This window comes from Mercenaria mercenaria, chromosome 9, assembly GCF_021730395.1.
Source record: "Mercenaria mercenaria strain notata chromosome 9, MADL_Memer_1, whole genome shotgun sequence".
NCBI lineage: Eukaryota > Metazoa > Mollusca > Bivalvia > Venerida > Veneridae > Mercenaria > Mercenaria mercenaria.
The window spans coordinates 2,114,249-2,137,683 of NC_069369.1; the positions used below are offsets into that span (position 1 = coordinate 2,114,249).

Sequence of the window (23,435 nt, forward strand, 5' to 3'; positions counted from 1 at the left end):
TGATTCATTTTCTTTGGGTTGAAATTTACGAGCCAGCGAGTTGCCCAATTTGATATTTCAATGAGATCAGAGTTTATGATTTCTGCAGCTGTCACTCGATCGTCAGTAATCAAAAACAGCCTCATGTAATCGACAAAAAGGAGAATGTTGGCATATTTATCAATGACAATGTCATTTATGCAGAGAGGAGGTCGAGGATCTAACCCTGAGGTACACCAGCTCGAATGTAGCTCTAACTGGACTGGGGACCTTCTGTTTCATATGAGAGAAGCACGATGAAAACCAACGCAGGGTACCTTTTAGGCCAATACATTTCAATTTATGGACAAGACCTGTGTGCAACACGCAATCAAACGCTTTACTTTGCAGAATACAGACAGAACCTCTTTGCCTAAATCTATTGCTTCCGTGAAAATCTTATAGAAGTAAATGAATTGATTAATCATTGAATCACCTGGGACAAAGCCGGACTGAAGAGAAGTTTTAGTGCTATTTCTGTTGAGATTATTGAATATGTATTAAAAAACTAGCCTTTCTTCTACCTTACCTGTTGTACTTCGGGGTTAAAATTGGACGATAGTTATCAGGTAAATTTAAAAACGGGTGGTACAAAAATGTATATATTTTTTTTCCAAGCATCAGAAAATGTGGAGACAGAGTGTGGTTATAAAGATCTACAAGAGGAAGAGGTAGTTCGCCGAAAGTTATTTGAGAATTTTGTTGTTCGCACATTCGGGCACAGAGGACTTGTGAAGGAGAAAAGATTTCAAATCCGATTCGACTTCGTCAGATGTAACAGAGAAAGATTGCATGATAAGTTCGGCACTCTTTCTGCTGCTTCAAGTCGTGCTGCATTGGCTCCGTTAAAGATCTTTTTATGGCAAGGTTTATAAATGAGAAGAAATTCTTTGATACAGGCTAATCGTTTAAGGTGTTTCCTTTGTATTAACCAGAACACTGTTGTTTGTTTACTTTTTAAACCTTGCATTTCTTAAGCTCTTTCGAAATTTCAGCAAGTTCGTTCGATCCAACTGTTCACATGACTTGCGCCTCTGCCGTAAAATCAGCATGGATCGTACATCTAATATTCTGTAGATTTAGATGTGCAAGTTCAGCTTTCTCATTTAAATGTATTTGTACTGCTCACGTGCCTACTAATCCTTGAGGCTTTACGTGTATGTAAGGTCAAATACCAACATAATAACAGTACTACTGTAGTAAGTGTTTTGCAAATTCAACGCATATTTTAATAAAACATATAACACCATTATAGGACCATTTCAGTAAACAATTTCCTCAAACTGAACATTTTAACATGACGCATATTTCATTAGATTGACTAGAAAATATTTTGCTACCACTATCTTTAGGTTTAATATCAGTTCGAGAAAAAATACAACTTACACTGTTTGTAAATATTTCCTTGTAGATAAACTACATATGAGATATAATAGGTAAGGGTAGATTTCTAAGTGAAATTAAGGGCACGAACCTTTTGGTTTACACGTACAAACATTAACGCCGTTGTGACCATGATAGCAATCTGGCCTGAGTCCATCTGTACAAGTTGTCAGTATACAGTCATTGTCATGGTTACAGGTTTCAGATAGTGCTAGTCCTAGAGCATAAGAATTTTTAGACTGAATTTTGTTAGATGTGTGCATACTGTTAGACTAGAGTTGAATGAATTATTTTTCTTCATTTCTTCATTTCATTTATTCTACAGTCCCTGCATAAACGGATGTTACATGTTTCAGTGCATTTTAAAAGGTATATTGGAAGCTGTAACTTCATTTATTTGATGTAACATATATAATCGTTTGTCAAAGGAGGAAATAGGGTTTTATTTCCATTTTTAGAAAATGCTTTTCTATGCATTAGGCTAACGCGTCTCTGCATTTTCACCACAAGATAGACGTGTGATGAATTTATTAAGAAAGAAACGTTTGTACTGCAGTTTGAAACAAAATAATATACATTACTTAGCAATTAGCAATAATAATAATGTTATCAAAACTTACCTAAACTAGCAACCAGTACCGGAATAAACAGTTTCATTGTGACAGGAAAGGCCGTACCGGCGACAGTAACCATCAGAACAAATCAACACCCTTTACAATATTTACAAATTTATTTACATAAGATGATTATTAACAATGAATAGATATGAAAAGAAAAAAAAACTGATTATAAGAAAGAGAAAAAAAAAGAAAGTTCAGTATCTTTAGATACAAAAGTTCTTATAGTCCATTCTAATCTGACGTGACACAGGTCTTTAATGTAATTGTGAACTTTAAGTAGCACAAACAAATATAGCTTCTAAATTCAGTCCCTTTAAAACCGTGATACGTTGATTCCGTATTGGCTCCCTATGGTGGTAGGTGATTGCATCCCTGAGCTGACTTCAGAGGATAACAAAAATCATCGTCTTTGCGGTTTACGGCACAACCATGGGACGAAAGCTCTGCGCTGGGAATATCACATCCAGGCGAGTGAAGACAAGTGAACCTCGGGCATTGTACTTCCGGGTTATGACATCACCAGGAAAATCGTCTGGCGGAAGAAGCTCGATCGAGCATAAATTTCTAGCAAGAAAATAATTCAGACATAGATTCGTCTATAATGTCGGAAGGTGGTGTGCCAAGGCATATCTAGCCCAGTCTATTTAAAGGATAATGTCCCGCCAAATACTAAATTTCATGGGATTCACGGCTGAGCCGTGGACTCCGACTATTTGTGTTTCCACGGGATTCACGATATAGCCGGGGAATCTAACTACTTTGGCGCGGATTTAAATTGACAATTTGAGGCCCATTATAGTGGTTTGGGGATTAAAAACATAAATTACTGAAGTTTATAAACTATCAACTTTCTTATTACTGAACAGAATTTAATGAAATTTACATGGAAATTTAAGTTATGAAATACAGAAAAACATGAGAGGTATTTCATGCGTGAAATCTGACATTTACCTCAATAACTCAAAAATTTACAAAAAGATTATGCAATACCTGCATTTACAATACATATAAAATAAGGCCGTATGTCAATTTGTGACACACGTCCCCCTTAAAAAGAAAATTATAATTTTCTTAAATGAAAACAAAATGACATACTGAAAATAGCAAACACAACAACAAAAAAAAAAAAAAAAACAAAACACGCTGTCACTATCTGTACACCATATAATATAGCCACCTGTCTACACTCTACTTAAATAATCTGCACCTACATTTTCTCTACCAGGAATTGCTCTGATACTGATCCTATATGGCTGCAATGCCAATGCCCATCTCATCAGCCTGGAATTGCTAAGTTTCGCTTTATTCAAATAAGTGAGCGGCTGATGATCTGTCTCTAATACAAAGTCTTTACCGAACAAATACCGGTGAAACTTAGCTACTGCCCATACTATCGCTAAACACTCCTTCTCTATCACTGAGTACTTTTGCTCCCTAGGTAGCAATTTTCTACTAGCATACGCTACAGGTAATTTCTCTCCATCACTTTCCTGAAGCAATACTGAGCCTAAACCTAAATCTGAAGCATCTACTCTCAATATAAAAGTCTGATCTAAATCTGGCAACTTCAAAATAGGCGGACCCATTAAGCTAGCCTTCAAAGTCTGGAAAGCCTTTTCTTGACTTTCACCCCACTCTACAAGATTTGGCTGACCCTTTTTCGTCAAATCTGTGAGCGGAACTGCAATGGCGCCGACATTTGAGATAAACTTAAAAAGTATCACTAGAAGTACGCATACAAAATATATATCTGTCAATACCTTTGAGAAATTGTCTAACAAATCTACTACTTCCTGTTTACATGCTACTGGTAACTCTGGATTTACCTCTACAGCTTTGTACGTTTCTGCACCCTGCTTTATAGGACACAAAACTATATCCTTTTCTTCTCTACTCGAAAACTCATCACTACTTTCATTCGGATCTAATCGGTCATAATCTCTCTGATCCTCCTCTACAATAGCTGCTCCACCTTACTTAAAATACTTTATCTGGTATGACTATCATCCTTCCTTTCACAGTACTGTTCAGCATGTTTGCATGAAACGTTTTCAACTTTCCGTCTACATCTATCCTGTAATCTAGTCTATTTACTACCTCTACTACTACGTAAGGACCCTTCCAATGTAACAACAACTTATTATGTTTCGTAGGTAACAATACAAGTACCTTACAACCTGCCTTAAACCTCCTATCTCTAGCCTTCCTATTGTAATACTTCTTGTATCTAGCACTACTTTTTGCTAACTGTTGCTGAACTATCTTACACGTATCTTCCAACTTTTCTTGCAAATCCATAACATACTGGTAAGTGGTTTTAACCTCATCATTCTCCGTCTTACCAGCCCATAACTCTCTTAGCACAGTTATCGGTCCACGGATTGTTCTGCCGTAAAGTAACTCAAAGGGAGAAAATCCCAAACTTTCTTGCGGAACTTCACGGTAAGCAAACAACATAGCATTCAAATACCTATCCCAATCTCTAGGTCTCTCACTACACATACGCTTCAACATCTGCTTTAAACTACCGTTAAACTTCTCTACTAAACCATTACACATAGGGTGATACGGTGTTGTAGTTAACTGCCTTAATGACAATAACCTACTAACTTCTGCCATAAGGTCTGACGTAAACTGCGATCCACAATCGGTAAGCATTTCCTCTGGCACTCTAATCTACTGTACATATCTACTAATGCCTCTGCTACTCTCTCAGTTTCAATACTAGGTAGTGCTATAGCTTCTGGATATCTAGTAGCATAATCTACCATAGTCAAAATGTACCTGTTTTTCCTATCAGTCATAGGTTCGATCGGACCAACGATATCGACGGCAACTCTCTTAAACGGAGTATCAATCAAAGGCATTTTTCCTAACGGAACTTTACTTTACTCTACCCTTAGCTATAAGTACGTTGACAAATACTACATGACTGACAGTACCTCCTAAACTCTGCCATTACTCTGGCCAGAAAAATTCGCCTAATACCCTATCACTAGTTTTCCTTATACCTAAATGGCCTGACAGTAACGAATCATGTGCAACTTTCATCACAGTTTCTCTAAGACATTTAGGTACAATCAACTGTCTACTTTTGTCTAAATTCTGGGCGGTATACTCTCTATATAACAATCTATTCCTAATCTCAAACCTAACTGAACCTTTACCTCTACACTGCTTAATCGTACCTTCCTCAGCCTTCTTTCTACACAAATCTAACGTGCTATCTTTCTGTTGCTTTTCTAAGAATTCCTCTCTAGATATATCTAAATCTGAGACGGAACTTTAAGCTTTACTTGCTTCTTAACTTTGGCTTGCGCCCTAGTTTCTACTGCTGACGCTAAACTACTAAACTGAGGTTCTACAGCTCCCTCTACATTACCAATTATAACATCATTGGTAGGATTATCTACAACCAACGCTCTACTGTACCCTTGAAATACGGACAATCAATATCTATTCTAGCTACATTAGCCTATGTTCACTCCATCTATGTACTTACATCTACGGGTTTTCTCTAAAAACTGACTTGCTTCTACTAAGTCCCGTTTCACTATCACACATGTACAACCTGTATCCCGCATAGCGATTACATCCCTACCATTACAAGTACCGGGTTTTGTAGGACATGTACTTACACTAAGCATACCTAACTCCTCAACATCACTTAGTTCTATAATGCTATTTCCACTCTCTGACCTACTTGACTTACTCCTATCTCTATCTCTATTTCTTCTTCTACCTCTACTCCTAGATCGGTCACGGCTCTACCTCTATTTCTACTTTCCTTACTATTTCTATTCTCCCCTTTACTACTTTCCTGCTCTACCTCTAACTCTGCTGCTGCATTGGCACTATTACCGCCGTACTTTCCACTCCTACAGTAATATGAGCTATGCCCTATTCGACCACACTTATTACACTTCAGTACACCAAAGGGTTGAAAACCTCTACCTCTATTAGCAACATTGCTACTACCTCTATTACTAGTGCCTACATTACGACTACTAGGATACTGTCTGTTGAGGTGTTTCATATGGTTTTATAGCTCCGGTCCTTATTGGTTCGATTCACGACATACTTGGGACCTCCACGAGTCCTTGCAAACAAATCTGCATCTTCTGCTACATCCCTAGCTTTAACTAACTTCTTACTACTCAAATTCTGGTATAGTTCTCTATTACATACATCTAAAAATTGGTCCCTAAGAATAAAATCTAACAATCCTTCGTACGTTTTATCTACCTTTCTCAATCTAAGCCAACCATCTAAATATCTACTTATTCTGGCTAGAAACATCACAAAGGTCTCATTATCCCGAGCCTCTCAGTTCTAACTTTTTCTTATAGCCATCGTCAGTGAGTTCGAACTGACGTAGCAAAGCGGCTTTCAGTTTATCATAATCCTTTCTATCTTCCAACGGAAGCCTATCAAAAACCTCTCTTGCCGTACCCTTTAGAAGGAACGGTAAGTTAAGTGACCATATCTCTTTATCCCAATCCTGCGCAACAGCGTACGTTTCGTACACATTCAAGTACGCATCCATGGAATCAATTTTCTCATCAAAGGGAGACATCTTAACCTTTACCTTTTTCTTACTCATCTTTTCTAAGTCTGTCTTAAACTTATGCTCTGTTTCTAATTTCCTACTTTCTGCTTCCTCCTTTTCTGTTTCTAACTTCCTAGCTAACATTAACTTCTCCTTTTCCATTTCTAACTTATCTAGTTCTAACTTACGTTCTAACTCTAACTTTTCCTTCTCAGCCTCTAAGCTACTACGTCGTTCATATTCTATCTTTTCCTTCTGCAACCTAACTTCTAACTCTAATCTTTCCCTATCTGCTTCTAACCTTTCCTTCTCTCTTTCTCTCTCTGTTTCTACTCTTAATCTCTCTGCTTCTAAACTACTTTGTTTTTCATATTCTATCTTTTCTTTCTGCAACCTAGCTTCTAACTCTAATCTATCTTTCTCTGCTTCTACTCTTAATTTCTCTGCCTCTAATCTATCTTTCTCTGCTTCTAATCTACTATGTCTTTCCTCACGTTCCCTAGCCTGCTCTTCCTTAACAAAGTTACGTAACTCATCTCCTTCATAACCTAACTCCTTTCCTACCTTCGTTAACTCTACTACACTAGTCATGATTACACTACGTTAACACTATATAACACTACAGTACAACAGCTACTATAACAACCTGAGACACTAGTTAAACAATCGTGAGGGAATACTAGACTACACTAGTTTACACTAAGGCTCTAACAGTTACCACTGAAGCCAAAACAAAGTACTATACACTACGTATATACTACACAAAACGTCCTCACTAAAATAATAATACACTAAGTTGCGCAACAGTACTATGTGTCAATCAAGGTTGCATAGGCAACAAGCAACAAAGTACAGTGACAGTAGGCTGCAACAATACCCTAGCCTTATCAAATATCAATCAACTGTAACTGGTGTTAACACTTTAGTGTAACAAATAAACAAAAATAAATCAACGTGCTTTATCCTAAGATAAAGTATAGGTATAACACAACAGTGTAGTACTAAAACATAAGAGTAGGTTAAAAGTATATGCAAGTAAACAAGCTTGCTAACACACACAAATTAAAAAAAATACTGTATCTGGTATGTATACAGTACACTAATACAAAATAAGATCACTGGGAGAAGTAGGGCGACGCACAATTATGAGTGAGTAGGATAACTCTCCTTGTCAAGGGCGATCACTCTCAGCACAGATATATGGTGGCTTAATCATAGAGTGACACAAAATAAACCCAAAAGAAAAATAAAAGGAACGAACTCACCCCAGAATCCAAGTGTCGTAAACAACTGTCTATCAGTCTGTGACCACTAAAGCTGGTTAGCTGAAGCTATGGATCTGTCTTGTCTTGTCTGAGGTAAGACGTCACTCTGAAAAATGAATAAAACTATTATATGTGTACCAATAGAACAAAACAAGAGGAATCTTTACAAATTATTGCTGCAGTTAAATGGGTGTTAATAATGTTCGAATAGCTACTGTGTCTGGTCGACCAATCCCACTTCTGACACCATTGTGACAGGAAAGGCCGTACCGGCGACAGTAACCATCAGAACAAATCAACACCCTTTACAATATTTACAAATTTATTTACATAAGATGATTATTAACAATGAATAGATATGAAAAGAAAAAAAAACTGATTATAAGAAAGAGAAAAAAAAAGAAAGTTCAGTATCTTTAGATACAAAAGTTCTTATAGTCCATTCTAATCTGACGTGACACAGGTCTTTAATGTAATTGTGAACTTTAAGTAGCACAAACAAAATATAGCTTCTAAATTCAGTCCCTTTAAACCGTGAATACGTTGATTCCGTATTGGCTCCCTATGGTGGTAGGTGATTGCATCCCTGAGCTGACTTCAGAGGATAACAAAAATCATCGTCTTTGCGGTTTACGGCACAACCATGGGACGAAAGCTCTGCGCTGGGAATATCACATCCAGGCGAGTGAAGACAAGTGAACCTCGGGCATTGTACTTCCGGGTTATGACATCACCAGGAAAATCGTCTGGCGGAAGAAGCTCGATCGAGCATAAATTTCTAGCAAGAAAATAATTCAGACATAGATTCGTCTATAATGTCGGAAGGTGGTGTGCCCAAGGCATATCTAGCCCAGTCTATTTAAAGGATAATGTCCCGCCAAATACTAAATTTCATGGGATTCACGGCTGAGCCGTGGACTCCGACTATTTGTGTTTCCACGGGATTCACGATATAGCCGGGGAATCTAACTACTTTGGCGCGGATTTAAATTGACAATTTGAGGCCCATTATAGTGGTTTTGGGGATAAAAACATAAATTACTGAAGTTTATAAACTATCAACTTTCTTATTACTGAACAGAATTTAATGAAATTTACATGGAAATTTAAGTTATGAAATACAGAAAAACATGAGAGGTATTTCATGCGTGAAATCTGACATTTACCTCAATAACTCAAAAATTTACAAAAAGATTATGCAATACCTGCATTTACAATACATATAAAATAAGGCCCGTATGTCAATTTGTGACATTCATAATGACTTAAGATTCTGTATGACCTATCCACATAAGAACCACCGCTAGAATGCATGTGAATGTAATGTAATTTTTATCACTGTTAAGTAAAAGTTCAACAAAAGGACATACAAACTCTTATCAGTAGTAGAATTCCGCCATCTGACAGTTTCTACTCGGAAAATTAGTTATTTAGGTTGTGAAATTTGTAAAAAAATATGGAGGAGCATAGGAATTATACCATCAAAAATGTCAAAAAAAAAGAAAGAAAAGAGGGTGCGCTGAAATATGCGTTAATGGTTCGTTGCAGCTTACATGAAACCTACCAAATGAAATAAAATTTACAAGCCGCATTTCATACTGTTCTTTATCTAACTCAATGACACAGTTTTATCATACTTTCTCAGGTTCAATATGCTCTATATAGGTCTTTACAGACACACGTCATCAATTCACACAGGTTTATGTCAACATTGCAACAAACCTGTCTCGGTTACTGAAACCAGTATTTTTCCTTTTAACCGTAGCCGAAAGCGAAACACAAGACATACTGTTTGCAAGGCAGTTTTACCTATTTTTGAAAGTTCTTTCCATTCCACAACGTCCTAACTCGAAGTTGATTTTGGAATTAACTTTCAATACTATAATATTCATTTTCATGTGATTTTTTAAAAAACATTTTTTTAATTTCCTATAATTCTATTTTATCATTTCTTTTGAAATTTTACATAAGTCTAAAGAATACAAACTAAACAAGTTCTGAAATTTCCATTTTTTTACCAAATAGTTGCAAAGTAATTGATACCTAAACTTTCGAGTTGCATTTCCCAAAATTGCAAAAATGGCACTTGGTGCATTGTGGAAATAAGGCGACGATACTACTCGATTTGAAACTACGACCAGAGTGTCTTGAGAGGAAGTCAGTGTCATACTTGCAGACCGTGCCAGATGGGGATCTATTGAGAAGGTCCCCATCCCATAAAGTGTTGTTACAGGTGATGCTGCTTCATTTAAGAAGTACGTGGTATAGGTAGATTTTACATTTATTTCAGTCTCATCTATACACATTACAGTAAAATGTATACTTGTATATAAAACATCTTAATTAACACAGTGTATAGCCATTCAATACGTTGAATTGTAAGAGACATTCTACAAGTAAATAACTCTCTACATATTTATATATTCACAGGTAAACCGGAGTAGTAACTGCTAATTTATTATGCTAAAACCAAACTTAAAAAATAAAATCAGAGCTATTAAAATGCTGAGCATGAAAAATAGCACTGTTGCGCAAACTAAGAAATGGGTATGCAATAGCCTTACCCGTCTCAATCAGCTTGAGACTGGTTTACTTAGCAGTCACTACTCAGCACTAATAAAAAGATGCATGAATATAGGTATGAAAAGCAGACGATTTAGTAGATTTATTTCATAAAGCTATGGATCAAAAAGGTCGACAACGAACACCTGCTGCGAAAATCATACAAAAAAGAAATAATTACCAGATACAAGCCTAGTAACAAGTCAAATGGTTTATCGCGGCCAGAAATTTGTAGAAACCGGACAGAAGTTGCGAAAATGTCATTTGTGCAGGAAAGAAGCGTTTACCATAATGTCCAGTACTGGACAGGTATAGTGACCATGCACGGACACAGCCAATTTTCTCAGAGGGGGTCCGATCTCCTGCCCACCCCCCCCCCACCCCTCCCCTGGAAATTTTGAAATTTAGCACTTCATTTTTTGCATTCTGGGACAGTTTTATGGACTAACCTGTTAAATTTGGGAAAAAAATAAAATCAAGCTTTCTTGAAGATAAAATTCTTAGTTTCTTTTAGATAAATAATATGATTTATGTCGGGGTCGTATGTAGCAGCAGCCGCATATACTTTACATGCAGTCCTAATGTTGCCTTTTTCGAAAAACATTTTCTTTCCTTCTTGTCTTCTTTCTTTTTCAAAGATTTTCCAGAGTGGGTCCGGACCCCCAGTCCCCCCCCCCTTCTGGATCCGCGCATGGTGACATATCATGCTTTCTGTTTATGCAGGTAAACTTGTGTTTGGTTAAATTTCAACAGAGCACAATTGTCTGAACAGTGTACAAACTCATTACTGTTTTTTCAGGCAAGGGTGGAAAAAAATGGTAGACAATGAAAGCAGTAACAGTTTTATTAAAAAAATAAACAATGAGACAAACATTTCCAACATCTTTGGACGGTTCAAAAATCCCATGTTAAACATACGTTAAAGCCCGAAACGCGTGAAAATGTTCCGATGTAATCGGGTGAAGTACGCGCTCTATGTATAAAATTAGATTGTGCGTCTAGATTGATTAAACTGGGCGAGTCTACTTACTTATTACTTGAGGATGAAAAAAAAACGTGTTTTTTAAATGTTGCTCTTAAACAAGGGTGGCGGTTGAACTACTAAAAGTACAACAACAGTTAATTCACAACAAATCGTACGGTATGTTTTATAATCAGTAGAAGCTAGTCGTGCTTACGCTTATGAGACCTGTTTCACCCATAAGTAAATAATTCACAGGTCCATCATGAAATATTTTCCCCAGCGCGTATATACTTGTCCTATTCAAAATGATCGCGGCGATCAAAAAGTTCCAATAAATTTAAAGACAATTACTATTAACTAGAAGGAATGTTTATAACCTGTGCGGAAATATGTGAATTACTCCAAAATGTGATTCCATTTTATAGATGAAATAAGGTATAATTAGTCATATTCTTATATAACAGTTATATTTTTGGCTATTAGATTGAGAAATCTAGCTCTAGACAACTTTCAATGTGAATGTCCAGGTTTTAGTTTTATTCATTGAGTAAAAACCATCTAAACACACGTCTCTTAACTAGAATTTTCATGAGCGAATTTTTAGAGGGTGTTAAAAACAGGCTAATTTTCTTATATGCATATATTTATTTATCTTCAAAAAAGGCGATACTAAATTAGTATAATGTAACCTACAGACGCTAGGGTAAACATTTTAAGATAACATATTGACATGAAATACACGTTATCTATTGAACATTGTTTAATCCACAAAAACATCAGTCATTAAAAGAAAGATTGAACTTAGTTATAGACTGATATAACTTAGAAATAGGAACAACTGTCAATTCATCAAAGTGTTTTCCACAACCATTTATTTGCACTGTCCCTAACAGTTTGGAAGTTCAATGGCTTCTTTTTTGGTTATCCGCTTTGCCTCAATTTTTTTATTTCTATCCATGTCATTTGTTATATTTTCTGACGCAACTCTTGCATGTTTCCTGAAAAATAAACTAGTTTACTAACTGTTCAAATAAAAATGAAACTAATTATTGAAATAATCTCCGTACTACACGTATTAATGTAAAGAAAGTATATCCTCTTTTCAATCAGATATCAAGTAAGGAGTCATTCGCTTCTATGTATTCAATGCAGCTTGCTTCGAACGCTGAGTGGTAACGGCGGACAGTTAACGTAGCCAGTGTTTCTGGATTCTGTACCAGTACAAACCTGTTCTCCGCATGTAACTGCCAACATCCCCACACGAGTCAGAGGTGGAAGATGAATGATTTCAGACACAATGTCTTTTATCAAATCGTCATGGGGAACGTACGCCCCTCTGGGATCGAACTCACGGCCTCGCGATCCGTAGATCTACGCTCTCTCTCTATTGAGCTAAGTGGGCGGGCTAACTGGGCAATGAGAAATACAAAAAGTGCTCGGGTGAGCTTTTTTATCGGTCAACATTTCACGTTCAGCCGTCCGTCCGTACGTCGTCGAACCGTCAGTCCGTCCACACTTTTCTTAAAACGACACTCCTCTGAAATCGTGTGGTCGCACTTGATAAAACTTGGCCTGGGTGTCCCTTTCGTCTTCTTCCAAAATTATTTAAACCATTCTACTTGGTTGCACACAGGGAGTTGTCAGAGCTAAAAATAGAAAATATCCAAACGACAACTCCTAAAACCCTGGTCCGATTTTGAAATAATTCTATGGTCCTCATGAAATCCTCAACCAAGATTATTCAAATTATTCCAATTTGTCAAAAACATGACAGCCAGGGGACGTGATCACTATTCCCTGTATGTATATAGCGGAAACTTAAAGACGTTTCTTGTATGAAACTGCTGGCCCGATTTTAAGATAATTTCACGTAAATGGTTCGTGTGTGACACTTTACCAAGATTGTTCAAATTATTCCAGTTCCTGAAAAAAAACCCACAAAAAACAAACAAACGTTGACGACAGAGGGCGTGGTCACTTTTTCCTAGTGGAAACTTGCCAGAAACTGAAGGGCCAACAAATTATTCTGTTTCGTAAAAAAACATGGCCGCCAGGAGGTTTGGTCTTTTTGAAGTTTATGCATGTTGTGGAAAAATATAAGATATTCTTGTTTGATATTGTCTCTCAGTATTCTATGTCATCATTGTGCAAGCAAGCGGTGTAACTAAGGTGAGCGATAAAGCCCCATCATGTTATTTTACCTCATAAATATTGCCGTTTAAAGAGCTGATAGAGCGGTATATTGTTGATGACATTGTTTTAAAAGAAACAAAATTTAAATTCAAATATTTTTGAGATAAAAACTATTAATTATTACCTTTTGTAGAGAAAGTAGCCGGCTACACACGCAGCAACTACGATGATAATACTACCCACAGCTGCTCCAACAATAGCTGGTGTTTTATCTTCTTTTGTTGTTTCTTTCAGATTCTTTTGGGTGTTGGTGATCATTTTGGTTAATTGTTTGTTTGTTTTATTTATCATTGTAGCAGTTGGTATATCTGTTGCAGTGATCTTTCTATAAGATGGTCTGTTTGTTTCAGTGATCACTGTAGTAGTCAAGTTGTTTGCTTCTGTGTTTGGTTTAGTAGTAGGGTTGGCTGGTTTAGTGATTGGTTTATTAGATGGTTCGTCTGATTTACTAGAAATAATTTTATTAGAATTCGCAGGTAAGGTTCTGGTATATGTAGAGTAGTTTGACAATTGTACGGTTGTTTCAGTAATGGAAGAAGTGGTTTCTGCATTTGTATTGTATGATGACGTTTTAGTTTCAGTAGTTGTTTCTTTAACAAAGGACATGTCAGTAGTCGAAGCAATAGTTGATTGTTCATTTTTGTCCGTATAACTTATTGATATATTTTGTGTTTGTTCTGATGAAGGAACTTTTGTTGAAACAACGAATAGTTGTTCAGTTGATAAAGTGAATGTAGATTCATTACAATTTGCACCTGACCAGCCTGTGTCACACTTGCACGTGTATGAACCAAGTGTATTAGTGCAGTTACCATTATTGAAACACACAACCTTTTCGTTCAGCGAACACTCATTTACATCAGTAGAACAATTAAAACCTTGCCATCCGGCTTTACAAGTACAGTTGTGAGTTTTATCATAGTCGGCTCCAGACTTTGTGCATTTTCCGCCGTTTTGACACGGATTCGACAAACATGAGTTATAATAGGTGCAATTTTGGCCTTCCCATGGTTTTATACAGTCGCAGTCATATGAACCGTTGGTGTTACGGCATGTACCGCCATTTTTGCACAATATGGTATTCTTTGCGCACTCGTCTATGTCTATGGTGCATGGATCATCATTATGATCATGTCTCCAACCTCTATCACAATGACATCTGCATAGAAAGAAAGACAAACACATATTTTGCTGGCACCTCTGCTATAGCTATCAGATAAACAAAATAAAACAGCGTCATTATGGTGTTAGAGCTATTGTTCTTAAGAACTAAATCGTGGTTTGATGGTTTGGATATGAATAATCCAGTCGTGTTCAAAGTGTATGGGAGCTGAGGGTCTCCACTCGTACTTTAAACACAACCATGAGCACACGAAAGAAAATAACTAAAGCGCGATTTATACCTTATGTAAACAGTTTTGTGTTTAAGAAATGATATAATTCATCTGAATAAAATGGTGGTTCGCGGGGTTCCTACGAAAATTTCGAAGTATGAGATATAAGACTGATATTAAGTCTGTATGTACTAACATATCCTGTCTTTCATTTGGAGAAAAAGGAAAATCGTTCTGACTCCACATTTTCTTTGAAGAGCGCCACCTAGCGGCACATGCGTTTTTCAAGGCAAATCGCAGTTTTCCCGTAATAATCGCATTAAAATTAATTTTATAACATTTTTTCAAATCAGGGATATAGCTAAGTTCAATGCTATTGTTTACATGTTTCGTTTTGTAAATTATTTCATTTGGAAAATGCTTAAATAAAGAAATATCTGTAGTAGGGGTGGGGAAAAATAGCGAAAATAATCATTGTATTTCATGGCATTTTAGTCGAAATAAAATAAAACGGAACGGTAAAAGTTTTTGATTTTCAAACATATTCTTCTTTAATCATCTCTGAACAAGAAAATAAAATAAAAATGGGGGTCTTCACGGTAGATTTTTTTGTAAGTTTACTTTTTATTTGTTTTTGGTAATCTATATATTGTGTCGTTGATACGTCATTTATGGTGTAAACGTCACACAAACGTTTTGTTCATTATGTCCTTTAAAGATATATTTTTGTGTATGCAGGATGATGGAAGTACACAAAAATGAAATATTTTTACTAAATAGATTCACATTATTTACAGTGTTAAGTAATTTACCATCTAAGTATATTATCTAGAAAGAAGCTTCAATGTCAGGTTAACGATTTCCTTAAAGATGCTAATTATTTTGTCTATATTATTATGTTAAATGTCATTTACTTATGATGACTAGCCACAGACACTTTTGCCGTTTTGCCAGTGAATTAAAATTTCAGACTGTCTCAAATTCTATTAGACTGTCTGCAAGAACAGAATCTACATTCACATGGATTTCTGAATACTGGCGTCGTAATTAGCATTGTGTGCAATCAATACGCATCTGCTTAATTGTTTTATCAATTTTTGAAACAGTTTTAGAGCTAAATTAATGTATGTAGACTTCACTGCAATCAATTCATGGTAACTATGATTTTTAAGCCGTGCATCTCCAACACAATGATCTCAGTAACTCATTAAGGAATATATCCAGTCGGTGGTTGCTTGTAGACTTCACTATAATCATTTTAATAATAGTACATTTGTGATCCATGATATGCAAAATTGTGAAAAAAAAATCAACAGAAAAATCTGACAAGGTGCATCAAAACGCATAAATGTAAAATCCCCATTTGATGGTTGCAGATCGTAGCTTCTGTTCACTTTGCGCTCAATGTCACGGACATTCTTAAAATGTATAATATACTGATAAAAGGTTAGGGTTAGTATAACAATGGTCACAATATATATATACATTAAAGATAATTTTCATTCAAATTGCTTAAATCCGGTATATACCGGAGTCTGTAATTTATACAGGCGTTCCAGGTCTGCAGTGAGATGCAGTCATGAAATATCCGAACTTATTCGCATCTGCGTCAAAATGCACCTTTACACTAAATACCAGTAAAATACTTTGCTTTCAGCATTCTTGCGAAAACATTTCAAAGTAGGGGCCTACATGTAAATGATGGTTTTATTTATTTCCTAGTTTTATCCGTATTTTAAAATTTTGAAACACAAAAAGAAATGCACGAGATGAAATCATAGTGTTTACTTTTTTACTTTCAGCACTGGAATACCATACTTCGGTTTTGGAATAAAACCTTTATCAAATAAGAATGATCCCAATTTGCCGCCGAAATTCTATAATCGAAACTTATTGTATGTACAACAGTGAACCATGTCGAATAAGCGTTTCCTTGAAAACATTTGACAGAAACAGCGGGTCTGAACAATGAACACATGCCTGTAAACTTTTCGCAAGCAGCCTCAGTTAAACCACTCTTCTTTCATCTTTCCATCCTAAAATATCGTCTGCGTCGGCTGTATCTGTTTTATATCTTTTTCAGAATGTTTTGAAGCGAAATGAGTAGGAGTTTCATTTTTGTTATGTCGTTTTGAAGCAGGTTTTCCCTCGATACGGTCTTGCATTGTGCATTCACGTTGACGTTATAAATTCAATGCACTAAGCGGCACCAAAATGAGCTTTATTCTAGAAACGGTTTGAAGTACATTTTACCGTAAGAGGAGGCATTATCTCATTTAGCCATCATCCGTTTAAGATTCCATATAGAACATATTTAATAAATAAAACACACTGATTTTATTCATTGAAAATATTTAATATAGGTTTAAAAAGCAATAAATATAATACACAATTACAATATAATGAAAATGAAAATCTCCAATAAAAGTTATATATCATAACAAAAAAGAAACATGTTGATGTTTTTGCCGCCGTTCAAAATGTTCCTTTTCGTTAAAAATGTTTTCATTTTTGTCTGGAAAGCAGTTTCACCACATTTCGTATCTTGTAAACAGTAGATTAGTGGTTAGCTAGTCACTTGAAATATTGAAAAGCAATAAGGAATGTCGTTCAGTTTCGCACTTAAAAAAGTTTCATACAAAAGGTAAAATGAGCCGCGCCATGAGAAAACCAATATAGAGGCTTTGCGACCAGCATGGATTCAGTCTGGTCAGGATCCATGCTGTTCGCTAACAGTTTCTCTAATTGCAATAGGCTTTGAAAGCGAACAGCATGGATCCTGACAAGACTGCGCGGATGCGCAGGCTGGTCTGGATCCATGCTGGTCGCAAAGCCACTATGTTGGTTTTCACATGGCGCAGCTCAAATGTAAATTCGCAAATCACTCCTTTTATTACATTTTCTTGTCGAGGAATAATTAAAGAAACCTATCTTTGAAAATAAAGACTTTTGACCGCTCCGTTTTAATTCATAGCTGCTAAAATGATAAGATTTGTTCTCAACTCCCCCCACCCCCACCACTCTCCCACCACTTTACTTACCCTTGAATACAAAGCCAGATACGCAACTTATGCAAGATTAAACATTTTCATAAAAAATTCAACCATATTCAATAGTTATAGTACATGTTTTAGCGCGACATATTCACATTTTGTGCCAAACTCAGTGAACATGAACACGTTGAAAAATTTCACCCATACTGTGTGCAAATAGCTTTAACTGACTCTGATATACTGTTATTTTATTTCGACTAAACGGCCATGAAATATATTGAATATTTTCGCTATTTTTCCCCACTCCTACGACGGATATCTCTTTTATTAAGCATTTTCCAAATGAAATAATTTACAAAACGCAACAAGTAAACAATAACATTGAATTTAGCTATATTCCTGAGTTTTAAAAAATGTTGTAACGTTAATTTTAATGCGATTATTACAGAAAAAAGGCGATTTCCCTCGAAAAATACATGTGCCGCCAGGTGGCGCTCTTCAAAGGAAATGTGAAGCCAGAACGATTTTCCTTTTTCTTCAAAATGAAAGACAGGATATGTTAGTACATACAGACATAATATCAGTCTTATATCTCATACGAAATTTTCGTAGGAAACCCGCGAACCACCATTTTATTCAGATGAGATATATCATTTATTAAACAAAAACGTGACTGTTTACATAAGGTATAAATCGCGCTTTAGTTATTTTCTTTCGTGTGTTAATAGCTTGAAATTTTCGTAAGAAACCCGCTGAAGAACGAGTGCCTATTTCCCGATGCAAAGATAATAACCTTTTTATTACATACGCATCTACGCGTATAAATATTATGTAAATATCACAAACATGTTCAATAGCCTGAATAGGATTGACAATACAATAGTGCAACAACACACACTGAATTACGTCACGCAGCCGATATGAAATTCAGGCGTCAGTGTATGGAAAAATATTGACGTTTCCGGTACCAGTGTAACTTAACAGAGAATAGATACGAGTATGTAATAAGAAGTATTGTTCCTTGTTGTAGGCCTGCTGTGAATAACTTCACAAAAGACTGGCTGAACTTGACGACGCATGAAGACGCATATTGGCATTGTGGGTATACGTATTAAATATGCATTAGTTCAAGATGTTTGCCGCCTGCTTTTAATTGGATGCCTATGACAGTTTTTCAAATTTTCAATTTAAAGTGCAGTTAAAAACACCGCTATAACACAACGCCTCGTTATTAAATCACGTGACCGCTTTACTTATGTTTCACAAATTGAACTTGACATAAGAATACTGGACTGTTTACGCTTCACAAATTGAAAGGCATAAGAATACTTTCAAGACTATTTTACTTACGCTTCACAAATTGAAAGGCAAACTACATGTAATAAAATTTTAAGTAAGCTCGTTTTTTGTTGTTATTTTGTTTTTCAGGGCAATATTAAACATATATACCGATGCATTCTATATTGCGGTAGAACTGTTAAACATCGAGTGTTACCTTATACACACGCGTACAGTGGTAAGGCTTACAAATATACATATATTGTAGTTTTTATATGACTTACGTATACGGGATTATTGCATCCATACTATTTACAGCATATCCATGTACACAGAGTGCAATTTTGCAACTGTCTCCGCTATACCCAGGCATACATGTAATATTACTGGTAACGTTCTTGTCACAGTGAGAACCCGTCCAAGAATCCAGACAACTGCACCTTGTATTAGATAAATGAGCTGTAAACAGTTACGTTAAAAGAACAAAGTAACGTATATGGAATTATTGATTTCAATAACTTGATCTGTCTATCTGTTTATAAAGAGGGTATATTTCCAATTAGCCGTATATGGTAAAGTCATAGATAATCACTCCACTAATTACAATGCATTTTTCATAATGACAGTAAATGTTTTACTACATGTATTTCAAAGCGATGTTGTTGTCCTGCCTCTGAAAATTATTTCGTTAGAAAAAAATACTTGTCTAGACTGAAAATCACGAATACATAACTGGATTACAAGAAAAGGAGGTCAGAGAGAATAACAACCTAAAGCTTCCTATAGTATTGACACAAAATCCTCTGTGAAAACACGGATCTTTTTCACCGACTGTACATTCATCCATATCCGTGCAGTTCTCTCCACTGAATCCCTGTCATGATAGAAAATATAGGTCCAAAATGTAACAATGTAGGCCCTGACAGAGGAATTTAGGAAAGCAAATGAACAGAATGTTTGTGAAACGTTCTAGAATATACAAATCTATTGTTTTAGCTACTTATTTCGTTCAATCATTTTCGATATGATGCATGAAGAACTCAGCAGCTGTGTTTTAGGTGTTCCTTTTCTGCTGGTTAAATAATTAAGGTGGCGGTGCGCTTCTGATATGACTCTTCCGAAGGCATAATTTGCATTAAATATAATACGCTTCGTTTAGTTGTTCATGTTTCGAAGTAAAACACTGTAACTTCGGTCGGTTATAAGGTCTTAACTAACCTGTACGTCGTAAAAATTTGCCCACCGTTATATGTCGCAACACCAACGCTAAATGTCGCAATTCCTATTTGACTCTATGACTATCAATTCCTTGTGTATATTTACTTTTTTGTTGGAAGAAAAATTAGCAGGTTTATGTAATACAAATAATTATCTTAATGATAAGTGCTGTTACGTATAGCAACAAGAGGGCCTTGTTGGCCCTAGATCGCTCACCTGAGTTCCACACCTTGCTTGAACAGTCATGCAAGAAAAATATTTGTGAAATTATTTTGTAATAGGGCCAGTATTTTAGGACAGAAATATTCTGAGGTTTCTTCTAACTAAATACGATTTGGTAATAGTGTTGTATGTTTGTGGGGGTTGGGTATGGGTGGGGAACGGGGTGAATAACGACACAGAAATCTAAGACACAAACACACAGCACCAAGACAATTAATAGAAAATATAAATATTTACATGTTTGAAAGGGGGGGGGGGGGGGGGGGGGGGGGAGGGGGTTATGTGTGGGTAGGCGGAAAAGTAGGATAATGAGGGGAATGAGACTAAACCAAACAATTTTAAGTGACTAAAAGTAAAATAATATTAAAATTCCCGCTTTACCTGAAAGAATGTACAGAGGGCCACATAGGATCTTTCTGCGCCATTGAAGCTTGATAGTCACCTTATGGCTTTAAATGTAAACCTCCTAACAAAGAAATAGAACCCTGGCTGATTAATAGAAAATCTTCGTTTTCTACAGCTGGTACAAAACACAGTCTTCGTGTCGCGTAGTTGAACATCCTGTTGTGTAACAGGCCTGGATTGTTGCCCGAGCCGATTCCTCCACCCTAAACCCCACCTTTGTTGGCTTATTAGTGACTTATACTCATCAAAGTTGCACCCAACTATTTTGGAAATAATATTTTCTCAAAATGTAGACCCAAAACGCCCCAGAGGCGAACATTTTATACTTATATTTCAAAATTCCCCAGGGGGAAGAACCATTGACCCCTTAAAATGGGGGGAGTACCCCTCCAGTACCTTAAAATTAAGAAAAAAAAATGCACCAGAGGCAACCAGTGTATACCTGTTTTTCAAACTTTCCCGGGGAGAGACCCTGAGCGCTCGAAAATGACAGGGATAACCCCTCCCATACACCGAAATTTTGAACAAAAAATGCAATATAAGTCCAGCATTCCATACTTGTATTTCAAAATTGTCCATGGGAAAAGACCCTAACCACCTAAAATAAGGGGAGTGCCCCTCTAGTACGTAACTACAAAATAGACAAAAATGCACAACAGGCCAGCATTTCATATCTGTATATAAAAAACGTTCCCACAAATACGGACAGAGGAACCCCGTATCTACCGCACGTCGCCGGTGACGCTTTAGGTTAAAACTGGTGACCCCCGCCCCCACCCCCACCCCGCCCACCTCCATCAACAATTTCTGGCCCCCGGCCTGTTGTGTAACCAAATTCAGGTCGACTAAAGACATGCGATACAACGCGCGACAATACGGAGCCCGAGCTTAATGTCTCATGAGCTAAACAGGACTCCATTAGAATTACATAGTTCGGACCTGAAATAAATCTAGTACTGTGGCGAGTACCACGTTAGTGCTCAAACCTTTACATATGAAATATAACGTATGTATGGTGCAGTACCACTGAAAAGCAAACGTGCAAATTAGAGTGAAAGGTCAATTCAGCCCTTCCCAAATCAAGCATGCATTACCTAGTCTTATCTCAAGTTGTAAAGACTGTTTAACATACCTTATTTTGCTGTGCGACATTTGGCGTTGGTGTTGCGACATATAACGGTGGGCAAATTTTTGCGACATTTAACGTTAAAGGTGCGACATTTAGCGGCAGACGATTTTGCGACATTTAGCGGTGGTTGCGACATTTAACGTCAACCTTGTGAAATTAAATGGTGGTTGCGACATTTAGCGGCGTTGCGACATTTAACGTTGCCACATACCACTTTAATCGTTTTACTCAACTATTTCAAAGCTATTATCCCTACTGAAAACGGACTTTACTCACGTTGAGATAGGTACAGCTGCAAATATATTAAATGTATAATGCTGATACTTTAATAAAAAAAGAAAGTATTTGTAAACATTAGAAAAAAATATTATAGGTTTTGGTCATCAATGGAATGTTCTTTACCCGCATACATTGGCATCCTCCCAATGTATCATTACTGTTAGCATTACATGTCTTTCCGATCTCACAGTTACACGGAATTGTAAACTGAAACTAAATCAATTCATTTCAACTGTTAGTTACAATACATATTTTGAATTATTACGTTCAAAATACAAAAAATACCACTATTTGAAATACTACTGTAGTGGAAAAAAATGAGAAAATGCTTGATCTACAGTTCAAAACTATAGATATGTCAGTCTTCTAAACTATTTTTGGATTTACTTTAAAAATTTGCGGCCTTCAAATGAAAATTTAAAAAAAAAATCTGTATGCGAGGGGAAGTTCGAAGAAAACAGATAATATTCTTTCTTATAATATTATATTGAAGAAGAACAAAAACATCGTATAAAGTATATAAAACCATATTTTTTAACCGAAAGTATTTCTTCAAATCATCTTATGCAAAGATACCAGTTTAAAAAGTGTAAATTAATGATAAACAAACATACCTGCTCGAGTCTTGCTGATTGAAAAAGAAACGTTATGATCAGGAATGTAAACATTTTACGTGATCAGATTCCTCGTCGGATATAACTGTAAATCTATACTCTACCCCCAGCATCTCTGACAAAGGTCAAGATGGTATGATTGTGTCAGAAACCGTCATATAATCAGAGTAAGATGTGATTTAAGTGTTGTATAGTGATAAATCAATTGAAATATCAGATAAATTTGTTGAAACAAAAGCTGATTGTTTTATTGTAACCTCTTCAAAACAATTATCACAAGCTGTGTTTGAACACAGTTATGAGAGAGAAGTTAGATTATTTCAATTACCGCTTCATAAATGGATAGTCATCCTGCCGTGTATCAACATGCGGTATACAAGAGCTGTCGGAGGACAGCACGCTCGACTAT

At 36.2% G+C, this 23,435-nt stretch overlaps 1 protein-coding gene across 1 annotated transcript; it reads right to left on the bottom strand.

Annotated features, from left to right (window-relative positions):
- Nucleotides 1-11,360: 11,360 nt before the first annotated feature.
- On the bottom strand, nucleotides 11,361-23,144 carry LOC123546386 (neurogenic locus notch homolog protein 2-like). Its single transcript, XM_053550701.1, has 6 exons — nucleotides 23,027-23,144; nucleotides 22,536-22,625; nucleotides 19,930-20,033; nucleotides 19,444-19,599; nucleotides 13,679-14,713; nucleotides 11,361-12,359 (listed from the first exon to the last, which is right to left on the bottom strand). The coding sequence occupies exons 1-6, from the start codon at nucleotides 23,078-23,080 to the stop codon at nucleotides 12,248-12,250; spliced, it is 1,551 nt and encodes a 516-aa protein (XP_053406676.1). The 5' UTR covers nucleotides 23,081-23,144; the 3' UTR covers nucleotides 11,361-12,247.
- Between the last annotated feature and the right edge of the window lie 291 nt (nucleotides 23,145-23,435).

Coding starts and splice junctions, on each gene's coding strand:
- LOC123546386 (XM_053550701.1), bottom strand. CDS start 23,080: ATGTTTACATTCCTGATCATAACGTTTCTTTTTCAATCAGCAAGACTC. Junction 22,626..23,026: donor AATCAGCAAGACTCGAGCAG/GTATGTTTGTTT, acceptor GAATTGATTTAG/TTTCAGTTTACAATTCCGTG. Junction 19,600..19,929: donor AATACTATAGGAAGCTTTAG/GTTGTTATTCTC, acceptor ATCTAATACAAG/GTGCAGTTGTCTGGATTCTT.